Genomic DNA, 13,341 nt, shown 5'->3' on the forward strand with positions numbered 1-13,341 from the left:
CGTGGTGCCTTTACTTTGATTCAAAGTAAAACACATGAGGGGAAGTGACTGTTAATGCAAGGTGATGGATGAGTGGTATTTTTTGTTGTTTTGGGGTTTTTTTTGGCTTTGTTTTTAAGTAATAGAATCGAGATTTAAATCTAGGTCTGTCTCATTTCAAATTTAGTTCTTCATGAATTTTTGTTTTCTCTAAACACAAATATTTAAGTACATCTATGATAAGTTTTCCCATGAATTCATTAGCCAACATTTAAAAAAACTACTTCCCAGTACAAATCCTAATAAAGTATAACTACTTTATAGATGAGATAGACATTTCTAAAGTTAGGTATGAAATAAATTTTATTTTTTCAGTGTTTCCCTAATTAAAAATTAGCTGTATTTATATAATAAGGAAAATTTTAACTGAAAAAAGCTTTTGGGAAAGGTAAAAATTAGCTCACCTACAGAACCACAAAAAAGGGAGCAAAAGTTTCCTGGGGGGCATTTGGAAATGTGTAGGGTTTTCTGGTTGTCATTGGAAACTGGGGAGACCACTGGATTTGGGGGGAGTGTTAAATGCCATCAGTGCTCAGGTCCCTCCTATATAATGAAGAGTTGTCCCACCCCAAAATCCAAGAGAAACCCTGCTGAAAAACACCAAGAAAGAGGTAATATTCTGACACAAGAAGGAAGTAGGAAAAAGGTTTGTCATACTATTAAAACTTGTTGGCTGAAGTGTTGCTTAGGGGAAAAGAGGAAAATATGAGGAAAAGAAACAGAGGTATGAGCTCATCAGGGCAGGTTTATTTCAGAACAAACCAAAGAGGGACTGCTCTAAGAGACCAGACCAGCAACTTTATATAGGTTATGGGGTCTTTCGTAGGGTCATGTGGAGGAGGTAGTTCAGTGAAAGGGCATTGTGGCTACCTGCCAAGGATAGGTTTGAGAGAGCAGCAGTGATAATGGTTCCCCAAGGACCAGGCTTGGGAAAGCACAGGGAGTAGCTGCTACTATGAATAGTAGAGCTGATAATGAGTCCCAGGTACAGCTGTGTTGGGAGGGGATGGTTTAGAGGGGTCTCTGATCACAATGGCAGCACTTGGGTTCCTTCAAAAAGAATATTCTACCAGGGATGCACCAAGTAGATATCGTTACTCCATTTGTTTTAAGAGAACTTCTCTCTAAGGCCAGGAAAACTAACAGTAAATCTGGCCCATAGAAATTGTTCACAAATGGCAGTTACCAGGAGTATTAGTTTCCCTAGATTCAGACACAGACATCAGCAGGGAGATGGAAGAGTATCTACAAAGATCTGGATTTAGGCAAGGTCAACATTGCATCAAAGAGAGCTCGGCCTGGTGGAGTGGCCAGATTCCAACAAACACACAAGGAGCTTTGAGAACAAACTGTTCCCAGCAAGCCCTGAAGTATAACCCCTTTAGTTATAGACTCTTCATTCTCTAGTCTCCCATCATGTAAGCCATATCCTCAGAAGATAGCCCGCAAAGTTAGGTATAGAGTAGGACTAAAGGCACTTAGACAAAACCCAGAGTGGGCAGTTAGAAAATAATGCCACCAGAGTACTGCCAAGTAAAATCACTCTACATTTCTCCTGGCAACATTGGTAGCAGCAGCAAGACCAAGGTTTGTGTTTGGATCTGAACTGTCCTAAAAAGGTCTGTGGGCTATGGGTTTGGCTGCCAATATGGGTTGCTGCCAGTACATGGTGGAACCTTAGCAAGTAGGACCTAGTAGAAGACAGTTAGCCATGGCCTCCATGAGGTGAGCACTTTCCTCTGCCATAATGTACTGCTTTACCACAAGCTCAAAAGCAAGAGGGCCAAATGACCATGGACTGAAATCTCTGAAATTGTGAGCCAAAAGAAACCTTTCCTCCTTTAGCCTGACTCATCTCAGGTATTTTGTCACAGTGACAGGAACCTAACAGCCAACAAGGGCAAAGTGGAATCAGCTCAGAAATGTGATGCAGTGAGGGGCAAGGATGGCAGTAGGAGTCCAAGTCATAGCACACTTCAGCACAGTTCTTTACATGAGGTGCTGTAGAAAAATCAAAACTGTGTGGGAAGGTGACGGAAGAGTGAAAATAACAGGGGAGAAGTAGGTAGGGCTCCAGTGCTTCTGAATGTGCTTTGTAAGTGGCACTTCCAAGAAAGTGAAGATGAAAGCAATGAATAGTTGATTCACCAGTAGGCGTCTGATGATAGGAGCAAAGGCACAGTTTCAGGCTAAGATCATAATGCAGGAGACAAACATGTTTGAAACTTTCCTTCTAAAAAGGCCTCGATCATTACTCAGGAATCCCAATAGACCAAAGTGTAAGGCAGAAATGAACAAAAGGCCTTGGAAACGACTGGGTCTTGGCATTTCCACATGAAGAATTAAGCCCTTGCTTTCACATTCACTCACACACATATTGTATTAAATACCAGGTGGCACAAAGAATAAAAAATATGAAAAAGATATTACCTTCCACGTTTGCAGCACACCCACCGTTTCTCAGCAACATGGAATATGGCTGTTCACTGTGAGGCATGACTCCTGCAGCCATGGTAATCTGTTGGGAAAAAAAAGACTATTTTTGAAAGTTTGTCTTGGGATATTCATTTACTAATCATCCACACTGTGCGAGGCTTCCACTGTGCAGTATACTAGTCCTTAATTAAGTGGCTATTGATACTTGAAATGTGGTTAGACCAGTTTAAGACTTGCTGTTAATGTAAAAAAAAGGATTTTGAAAACTTAGTACAAACAATATAACATCTTGGCAGGAATTTTTAAATTGATCACACTGAAATGATATTTTTGATATACTGGATTAAATAAATACATTACTAAAATTAATTTCTCATTTCATTTTAAATTATTTATTTGGCATTTCTGGAGATTAAACCAGAGCATTTGCTCTGAGCTACAACCCAAGCTCCATTTATTTACTTATTTATTTTAGGAGACAAGGTCTTGCTAAATTCCTGAGGTGACACTTGAACTCATGATCCTCCTGCTTTAGCCTCCTAGAGCACCTGGATTATAGTGTGTGCCACCACACACAAGTTTCTTTTTATTTTTAGTGTTGCTACTAGAAAACCTAAAATTCATTATATGTGGCTCACATGAGTAAGAACATTATGGAGAAAAATGAGAGATACTCTCCTCTGTGCATGCACAGTCTAGTGGAAGTTAAGATATGGACACAAACAATGCTAATCGTGGGAAGTGTCCTCTAGGATGGCTCAGGCAAGCAGGAGGGCTGTCCAACCTGAAGGTAGATATGACTTCAAGGAGGAAACAGCATTTATTCTGGGCTCTAAGAGAAATGTCTATTGTGTAAGGCAGGGAATGAACAGAAGTCTTTGTTGTATTGAAGAGAACTGTTCCAAGTGATGATTTATTGAATTTCCACCATTAATCTATAGTTGGCACTCTTTTATCTAGCTCATGTCTTCATCCAGCTCTTGCTAAATCATAAATCAAAGTGACTGTTGTGTTGCTCAAGTGCCATGGTTTCCAGTGAGGAAAATTAAACAAACCTTTTGATATATGTCAAGAAAATTATCATTTCTCTTAAGGATTTACTAAATGCCAGATACAAATATTAAATCATTTTTTTCTAACACGAACTATACAAAGTAGGCATTACTTCCTACTTAACAGCTGAAATGGACACTAGATTGAGTTCCTTGAATCTATTCATGTTTTATTTATGTATCCTAAAGCCCAATGAAGGCATGGTTAAAAAGTGCTTGTCAAGCCAGGTATGGTAGCGCAAACCTATAATTCCAGCACTCTGGGAGGCTGAGGCAGGAGAATACAAGGTTGAACCCAGCCTGGGCAACTTAGCAAGATCCCATCTCAATTTTTTAAAAAAAAATCTGGGGATATAGTTCATTGTGAAGACTCTGGGTTCAAACCACAGTATCTCTCTCTCTGTCTCTCTGTCTCTCTATCTCTCTCTCTCTCTCTCTCACACACACACACACACACACACACACACACACACACGGAAAGTCTTTCTAACCAGCCTCCCTCCAAACTCAACAATGAAGGAACCTCAGAAGACCTTCAGCAGAACCCTAACCAAATGAGAGCACCTACCCTCTCTACAGAATCTTTGAACACTGACATCACTACACAGCTCTGGTAGTTGGGAAGCTGTTTACAATGCTACCACTCTAATTTCTACCCATGGGCCTATTTCTGCCCACACAGAACAATACATACTTTCTTCCATAGCTCTAAAGCTGGGGATGCGGTCCCCCTCTTGGCTCCTTTCTATCCTCCAAAGCAATGCATCAGTGGTTTCCTTAACTCTTCTTACAAGGAGTGTTCTACATGTCACCACCAGCCTGGGCGCCCCTTCCTAGTCACACTCTACAGTCATTACTATTCTGCGCAGAATATTAATTCAGAATATTAATAGTCATTAATATTCTGTCTATGGGACAGAAACAGTCATTTTCTGTGTTAGGACACTCTATGTTCCTGTCATCACATTAGTATTTCAGTAGACTCCAGCCACATCGGGATACGTCAAAAGTCAAAAGAAAAGTCGTGGGTAAAATAATTTAAAATATTTATTTTAAAAACAGACCTTCAGGGCTGGGGATTTAGCTCAGTGGTTCTGGCACCTGCCTTGCAAGTGCAAGGTCCTGAGTTTGATCCCCAGTACCAATCAAATCAATCAATCAATAAATAGGCATTCAGTAAGAATAACGAAACATATATAAAAGTTTAAATAAATGGTGCACAATGAAAAGTTTTACTCCCCAGATGTAAACAATTTAAATGTTTGCTTTAGTTATTCTGGAGGGAAATCAGTATACTTAGTTAGCTCATCCTTTTTTGTTGCTTCTTAAGACAGGTCTCAAACTCCTGGGGATTCGCTTGCCTCAGCTTCCTGAGTGCAGGAACTGGAGGCACATAGTTAGATATGTGATTCTTATACAGTATTATCATGTCTAAACCATAAAATCGAATTCTTGATATAAAAGACAACTGTTTCATTTACCTCCCCTTCAGGTCAAGCCTTCTTCCATTTCATACATCAAATATGATTATCTATATAATTTTAAAATAATATCCTTCAACCATTTCTTCTCCTATGAACTTCGAAAAATACCTTGATTTTCTCTATGTAAAATAAGTCCAATAGTTCACCTGTCTACTCTCCCCTACCCTATATTTTCAAGTTCTGCCAAGTATGCCGTTTGTACTACATCAAGATTTTGAACATTTAAGTATCAGTTAATCCATCATTTTCTCATGCTCAGTTTATACTTTTATTCTAAACTGTGAAATAAAATACAATATAATTTTCTGTATGATTAAGAAGTTGAAGATTGCAGCTATGTGGTCATCCTGTATACATCGACTTAAATTTTCACCAAGTACAGCACTTAGACAAATATAGAAAAAACTGTCTGTAAACTTTTATTGCCAAACCTGTGCTGATCAAAATAAAACATTCCAAGCATTGATGTCAAATGAATTTCTTTTATTCTATCAGTTGCTTAAAACAGGGATGTATTTTGTTTCACTGCCAATTTGGACAATACATTTCTTTCAATACTATGCTTTTTCTTAAAAACTTGAGCACATGCTTTTTCTGAGAAAGTAATTCATCTATCCTAGGAAAAACAGAAGAAGAATGCCAAGTTTTCTTTAATGACATAATTACTTCAATTAAAGGGCCAATTATGAAGAGTGCGAGGTACATAATAAGACATCCGTTTCAGAAGTAGAGACTGTTTCAAGACATTTCAAAGTCCGAGTTGTAAGGGAAAGTCAGCTCTCCTTGTACCTGCACAGCCCTTAAGGCCACACCATGCAGATTCCTCTTCTCCATTCTCTTAAGGGCCAACCACCTGCCTTCACCAGAGTCCAGCCGCCTCAGTTCCACTGCTTTGCAAATGCAGCAGCTTTCTCTCTGCATGAACACCTGTAACATTTCTTCCTGTTTTACCTTTCTTAGCCCCTTCCTCAAGGAAATCTCCACTACTTATTCAACAGGTCACAGCTACCAACTTCTTTTTCTGGTCTTTTTTTTTGGAACCGGGCATCGAACTTGGGTCCTTGTGCTTGGGCAGCAGGTGGCGAAACCACTGAGCTAAATCCCCGGCCTTTTTCTGGTCTTAATAGGGTAGTTACTTTAAATCAGCTGGATCCTTTCAGGTCTTCCTTTCAAAGTTCTGTTAGTATCATTTCCTTTAGGGTAATTCAGACCAACTGCTAAGGCAATATCTTTCTGAGCATTCAATCTGCTGCTTGGGTGTGATGAGGGTAAGGGAGCAGAACCTGCTGCCAGCCCTCCAAGAGCTCAGGGAAATGTGCCACCTACTCCTTTGTGATATCTTTTCCTGGCTTCGGGCAGTCTGTGCAGATCAGTGCTATACACACCTTAGGCCAGCAAGGCCTTCAGAGTCCTCTGCCCATCTTTGGGGACTCTTGGGAAGGGCACTGCTCCATTCTCTTTGAGACTTTAACTTCAAACCCTCGCCGCTTCAGCCACACTGAGCTCTGCTCTCTGTGTATCCCTTGGAAGCCCTGGTCGAGGTCTCCTCTCTCAGCTGAAGTCTGCAAACTGCCCCCGGGGAGAGAGCTGGTGCGATCCTAAACTCACCAGGTTTACCTTTCTTCTTACAGCCACTGAAACCCTGAGCTGCCTGCTTTGCCATAAACAAAAGCCACTTTTCATATTCATTAACCAGTTTTCTAGTTAAAGTGGGAAGATACACCTATTTGGAAATACAATCCCCCTCCCCCTGGCATTTTCATATAACTCAAATCCAGGGGAACTCTGAAACAGGGCCCACTGTGTGCTGCGTTGGCATAAAAACATCGATAGTTCAACTGTACATAATTGGTGCCCCAAAATTACAGTTTAAGTATATTTTAGAACCAGAAGTTGTGGGTTTAAATCTTGACTCTGTTCACTGTCAGATGTATGAATTGTTTTCAGATTTGATTTCTTCTATATACTGAAAATTATAATATCTACTTTCTGGCGTTGTGAAGATGAGATAGACTCTGTTTCTACGTTTTTAGCAAAAGGCCTGGCTTAAGGGCATTTAGTAAATATTTGTTATTTTAACTTATATACAAGTATCTGTAATATCATTTTGCTTCTTTCTCTTCCTATTCTGTGTTCATCTCACTTTGCTACAATTTTATAAGAATTTGGAAGGAACTCTAGTCATTACCCGTCCAACAGTCCTGCTAGTAGACAGTCATGGCTGAGCTTCCAAGAAGACTTGTGAAAACATTACCTCCATTCCCATGTGAATTCAGTTCACTTATTTATAGAATCAGAGGAAAAGGTCTAAACAGTAATTCTGGCATTTCACTGCACAATCACTTAATATGTCATTTCAGTTCCTATCCAATGACAAGTATTTAGCTCACTCAAGCCTACAGTTCCTTTTTCCCTAAAAGCTCCCCAATGACTAAACGGTTTAGAATTAGTCACATGGTAATGAGCACTACTGCTGAAAAGTTAGGTGTGGCAATGAACGATTACTCACACCATGAAGAGGAGTAGTCATCAAGTAGGAGTTTGTTATAAAGAATGCACTGCTTCATAGACAAGTCATTTTACACAGAGCCTGGGTTCTGAAATGGTCTGAAGAACTGTTAAGATCACTACTTCCACTTGTACTTTCCAGATACATGGCATCCTGCCAAAACCTCCATGTGTATTTTTGGAGAGAATGGGGAGGCACTGTATTAAGCAGTGCCTGGGAGGGTGGAAGTGGTGTAATCCTTTCCAGATGCTCATGGCACCAGCACTCCAACCATGCAATGCATCAGGATTATCTTGGATGCTGGGGAAATGCAGATTCCTTGCTCTCACTTTCAAAGGATCTATGTTAGGAAGTCTGGAGAAGGATAATAGTCTATACATTATCAATTACACTCTAGATTATTCTGATACCAGAGGCCAACAGTTAAAGCAACACTGCAATGACACATCAATGTCCCTGAAGGCTATCACTTGCATGATGCTTTGCTTTTGGAGTTGTACATTCTATGGGTTAAGACAAATGTTTAATGACATGGCATGCAAATCCCCTGTTGCCTGTTTACTCAATTCTCCCGCTTCCTAATCTCTGGCAACCACTGATCTTTTGACTGCTCCACATTTTTGCCTTCAGAGTGGTACAGCTGGAATCTCACTGTTATGGAGGCTTTCAGACTGACACATTTAAAGTTCCTCCACGTCTTTTCATGGCTTGATAACTTATCCATTGTCTGGAGGTATATAGTTTATTGTTTATTTTTCTTGAGGCAGGGTCTCCCTTTGTAGTTTAGGCTGTCCCTGATCTCCTTATGTGGCCCAGGCTGGTCTTGAACTTACAGCAATCCTCCTGCCTCAGCATCTCGAGTGTTGGGATTACAAGTGTGGGCCACCACACCTAGCTCTATACATAGTTTATCCATTCTCCTACCAATGGGTTTTTGGGTCACTTCCAAGTTTATGCACTTATTAATAAAAATGTTATAAACATGTACATCCAGGTTTTGTGTGGACCTATGTTTTTAGCTCATCTGGGTAAATACCAAGGAGCATAACTTTTACAACATAATTATATCTATTTTACACATGTAGAAACTAAGACAAAAAGAAATCAGGCAATGTCCATAAAGTCACACAACTATTAAAGTAGGAGAGCTGGGAATCTGAATTCATCTCTAGTTTCTCCCCTAAACCACTAACACACAAGATCCCAATGAATTGTATTAGCGATTCATGAACCACTCAACATTCTGTCTAGAAAAGGAGCTCTGATGGGTGTACCACAATGATTAGCTTTAGCAGGGACAAGACAACAGCATGGTACAAACAGCAGACTGATTTTCATCAGGTTAGACTTTCACCATATGAGTTGAAGGACAGGGGAATTCTCTACCAGTTCAGGTTGACTGATCCTCCTGCCTCAGCCTTCTGAATATCTGAGATGACAGGCAAGTACCACAGCGCCCTTGAGTTTTGAAGTTGCAGTTTGATTGTGTGGCTCTTAGCACAAGTGATTCCAGTTTGGTTTGGTCTGCTGGGGCCTTAGTATAAGAGCTCAGTCAAAATCAATGGACTCCCAGAAATTTTATTTAATAGATACCACACTGAATAATAAATTTATCATCATTTTACGCATTTATATCAGCTCTACCAGATTCAGCACCATTATTTCCATCTACAATTCCTTTACTTGCAAGAAACTTTGTAGATCTTCCTTTCCACAGAAAGATTTTCAAATTGGTTTGGTTTTGTTCTTTTGTAAGCCTTCACCCAAAGGTTTAGCCACTGATGCTCCAAAGACTAATTTTAGGAACATATCCCCTGTATACATTTTAGCTGCCTCCCTCCTAACAGAAACAAAAATGAGGCTGGTCTATATGTAAGATTATGAAATGCAAAAACATTTTTAATACAGTAGCTGGCACATGGTAGCTTTGTGATCTGAAGCACATTTATTAGAGAAAAAAATTTTTCTTTTCTTTCTTTCTTTCTTTCTTTCTTTCTTTCTTTCCTTTTTCTTTCTTTCTTTCTTTCTTTTTCAGATTGAACTCAGGATCTTGTTCTTGTGAGGCAGGCTTGGTGCCACTGAGCTAAATCCCTGGCCCTACCTGATTTTCTTTTGGGATGAGTGGCCAGATCTAGTCTGTTGGGAAACCCAGGATCACCTTCTGCCTATAACTCCAGGAACATGTTCACTTCAGCGGATCACATCGCCCCTCTTTTCACAAACCTCCACACCACCTTCCTTAATATTTAAATCACCTCCCTTTTAATATTTTTCCATAGCATTTATAAAGAAAATACATTTACCATGTTACATAATTTACTAATTTGTCTTATTTATTGTCTGCCTTCCATAAGCTCCATGAAGCATATTTTTTTTGGGGTGTGCTTTGTCAACTGCTGTAGCTACAAAGCCTAGAATATAGGCATCACCTTTAGTTTTCCTGGTCACATCTATATCTTTAACTTATTGCTGATACTCCATCTGACAGATTTTTGCTTTTTCTAATTCCTTGAAGGATGGGTCAGTTTTCTTTTCAGCCAAATATCATGGTGGCAGTCATTTCCAACATAGGCCAAATTTTCTCTCCTTTAGGATGCCTCTACGTGTATGTGTTCTTTATTTCATTTGTATCCTCTCTTCAGGCAGGGCAGAGGGAAGATGTATCCAGGTCTCTATGGCTCAGATGCTAAAAAACTCATCCTAATACCACAGGAATATTTTGTTCTTAAAGAATTGAAACATTTTTATGGTTCCTTATGTAGTAAAACAGAACAAAAAGAGACTTTAAAAAAACTGAAATGTCTTCACCTCCGAATCTGTAACTTCAAAACAGTAACAGAGCAATATAAAGTCAATTTTCTTCTCAAGTCACCTTTGAGAAGCCAGCAGCTAACTTTAAGGGGAAAAAAAGAAGTATTTTCTTGTGTTATACCACTCCTATGTTTCTAACAAGTGTAGTCATCAGGGAGGGACCAAGGGCCACCTTAAAAATATACTCTATCTGAAGCTCACTACAAATTTCACTGACGTCTGTGATCTCACATCTTAAACACACCTTAGGGAAGATTCCAAGGCTCTCAGGAGATCAATCACAAGGTTCATGGAAAAACAACACAACAGTAGGAACCCTGCTATTTCTGTATCTGTAACTAGACCATGTGATGATGCCTGGTGCTTGAGAACCACTGCACTAGGTAAGCTGTTTGCATTTACTTGACAGCAGGTAGTCATACTCATAGAAGGTATTGGGAAGATCTGTTTCCTGGATTCTATTTAGCTGTCAAAACATCAAAAGCCATATGTTTACAATTCCTAGCCCGATCTTCACAAAATCATCATCCACCACATTAGAAACTAGCTCATACTCCTCTGTGAGAAGTGAGGACCAAGGTATCTGTCATCATTCCGTTTCAAAGTAAACATATTACCTGAAATCAGGGCTCTATTACCTAGGGAGTATCTGCAAGAACAAAGACTCCTCATAACCGGTGTCACTCTGGGGAAGCAGCAAATACCACTGTTTTCAACACCTTAACAAACACCTTAACGTGGATGCCTAGACAATATATGCTCATTATAGGAATAGCTCTTTTCATAAATATGTATGTTTTATAGATGTATAATTACGTTTATCATTAAATACAGTTTGTCACATTACTTAAAATTATTTTTAATCAATAATTTCAGATTGGTCTACATGAAAATCTTAAAACACTGAACAGTTATTCAATAATAACAAATTGTTATTCAATTTCCCTAATTTTTTATAGACTAGGAAGGTGTTATGGTGCATATCTAGATGTCCTCACAAAGCCTCATTTGCTCCTAATTAAGGCTTTGGGGACGTGATTCGATCATGGAGTATGATGCTCCTCAGTGGATTAATTGATGAGTTTACAGCTAAATGTGTTGTTGGAGGGTGAAGCTTCGTAGGAGGATATCAGTCATTGGCAGTGTGGGCTGGAAGGGTCTATCCCTCTTCTTCCTTCCCTGATCTTCTGCTTCCTGCTGCCATGCCAGGAGCTCTTCTTCCTCTGCCATGCTGTCCTGCCTTGGAGCCAGATAACTATGGACTGAAACCTCTACAAACTGTGAACCCAAATAAACTTTGCCTCTTTAGAGTTCTGAGTGTCTGGTACTGTGTGTCAGCAACCTGAAAATAACTAAGACAAAAGAAGATGTTCTATCTCTTTATCCTGAACTAAGAAAAAACTTTTGTGCATTAGGTTTCACATGCCTGGGTGACAAGCTTGGATAACTTAAAACATAGTGGGTAGGTGGCTGGTGGGACTTCAAAGGCTAAGATCACACCATCCATAACAGGACTGGTACGGAAGGATGTCTGGTTTAAGTAGTGGCTGAACTAGTTCCCCTTCCTCCTGGGACCATGGTAAAAAAATCATTACAGAAAATTTTAAAAGAATAAGACCACAGAATAAGGATGAGGAGGGGTTTATCAATGGACCAGCTATCTCAGGAGGCTTATGGACAACACAAAGTACAAGGAGATAAAAGGGTAGCTGAAACTGAGTGAAGGAGTCGCAGTCCCGATTATGACTACAAAAAAAGTGCTGACTGTGTCTCGTTACAAAAGATGTCAGTCAGAAGAGAGGACCATTTCTTCAGAATGTTGAAAGAATTCTATACTAAGATAAACTCTCTTTCAAACTGGAAGAAATTAATACATCTCCACATAGAAACAAAACTTGAGAGAGAATTTGTTGCTAGCAGATCTGCCCTAAAAGAACTAGTTGTAAAGGCTGAAATTAAAGAACATTCAATGATACTCTCAAATCCACAGAAGGAGCACCAAAAAGCATAACCACAGATAAACATAATTCTTTTCTTGGTCTATCTGTTTTAAAAGATACCTGAGTAAAACACTAATTATAAAAGCAAACTAATAAGCTTAGAACAAATGAAGATATAATTTGCATTTTTGATAGCCATAGTAAAAAGAAGGGGAAGGGAATGGAAATGCCTTGGAGGAAAGTTTTTTATACTATTGAAATTAAATTGGTATTAAACTACACTGCCTTAAATTAAGGTGGTAAATGGAATCCTCAGAGTAAGCATGACATATAATCAAAATACAGTGGAAAAAAACGCAAAAGAATTGAAAAGGCACAATCAAAAATATCTAATACAAAAGAAGGTATGATATGAGAAAGGAAAGAACACAAAATACATAAGACATATTAAAAAAGGAATAGAAATGAACAATCAAAAGGGCAGGCATAAATTCTAATTTACTGTTAATTATATTAAATGCAAAAGGACTGTTCAAGTCCAAAACCCCAGATCGGCAGAAGAAATTACAACTAAAAGACTCAGTGGTATCCTCTCTACAAGAGATATACTTTGGATTCAAACACGATAATAAGTTGAAAGTAAAAGGATGGAAACCTATTTACCATGTAAGCAATAACCAAAATAGAGCTCACATAGTTATGTTTATATCATATAAAATACTCAAAGAAAAAAGTACCAGAGATGAATATTTTATAGTAAAAAGAGGGTCATCAATTCGTCAGGGTGATATAATTCTTGTAAACATGTAAATAAAAACTAGTAACACTGAAAGAAGAAATAGCAAATTCAACAATTTTCATTTAGAACAATGAAACAGAGGATTAAGAGGAAAACAGAAGATGAATGTCACAATTACCTACTCCAAACTGACAACTGCAGAATACTCCAAACCTGGTAGGTACAGAACTAACATTCAGTGTACATGGAGCATTCCCCAGGAAAAATTAGGCCTTCAAATAAGGAGGCCGAGCCAGCAGGGACAGAAGTTCAACCCTAGCCTGGATAACCA

The 13,341-nt window shown here is 39.0% G+C and overlaps 1 protein-coding gene across 4 annotated transcripts in view; it reads right to left on the reverse strand.

The window, feature by feature from the left end:
- Positions 1-13,341, reverse strand: part of Ptpdc1 (protein tyrosine phosphatase domain containing 1) — a 127,011-nt gene that overhangs the window by 98,958 nt on the left and 14,712 nt on the right. For 3 of the 4 annotated variants that reach the window (XR_015449231.1, XR_015449232.1, XM_013067585.3), the window contains exon 2: positions 2,470-2,557. Coding sequence is in view for 1 of the 4 variants with exons in the window: in XM_013067585.3 (XP_012923039.2) it covers positions 2,470-2,551 (82 nt within the window). In the remaining 3 variants the exon portion in view is untranslated. The remainder of the gene's footprint in view (positions 1-2,469; positions 2,558-13,341) is intronic. The other variant, XR_015449233.1, reaches the window with a different exon arrangement.

Source organism: Heterocephalus glaber, unplaced genomic scaffold (genome assembly GCF_053883595.1).
Source record: "Heterocephalus glaber isolate CG9 unplaced genomic scaffold, H.glaber_assembly_v1.0 deba00000621, whole genome shotgun sequence".
Lineage (NCBI taxonomy): Eukaryota > Metazoa > Chordata > Mammalia > Rodentia > Bathyergidae > Heterocephalus > Heterocephalus glaber.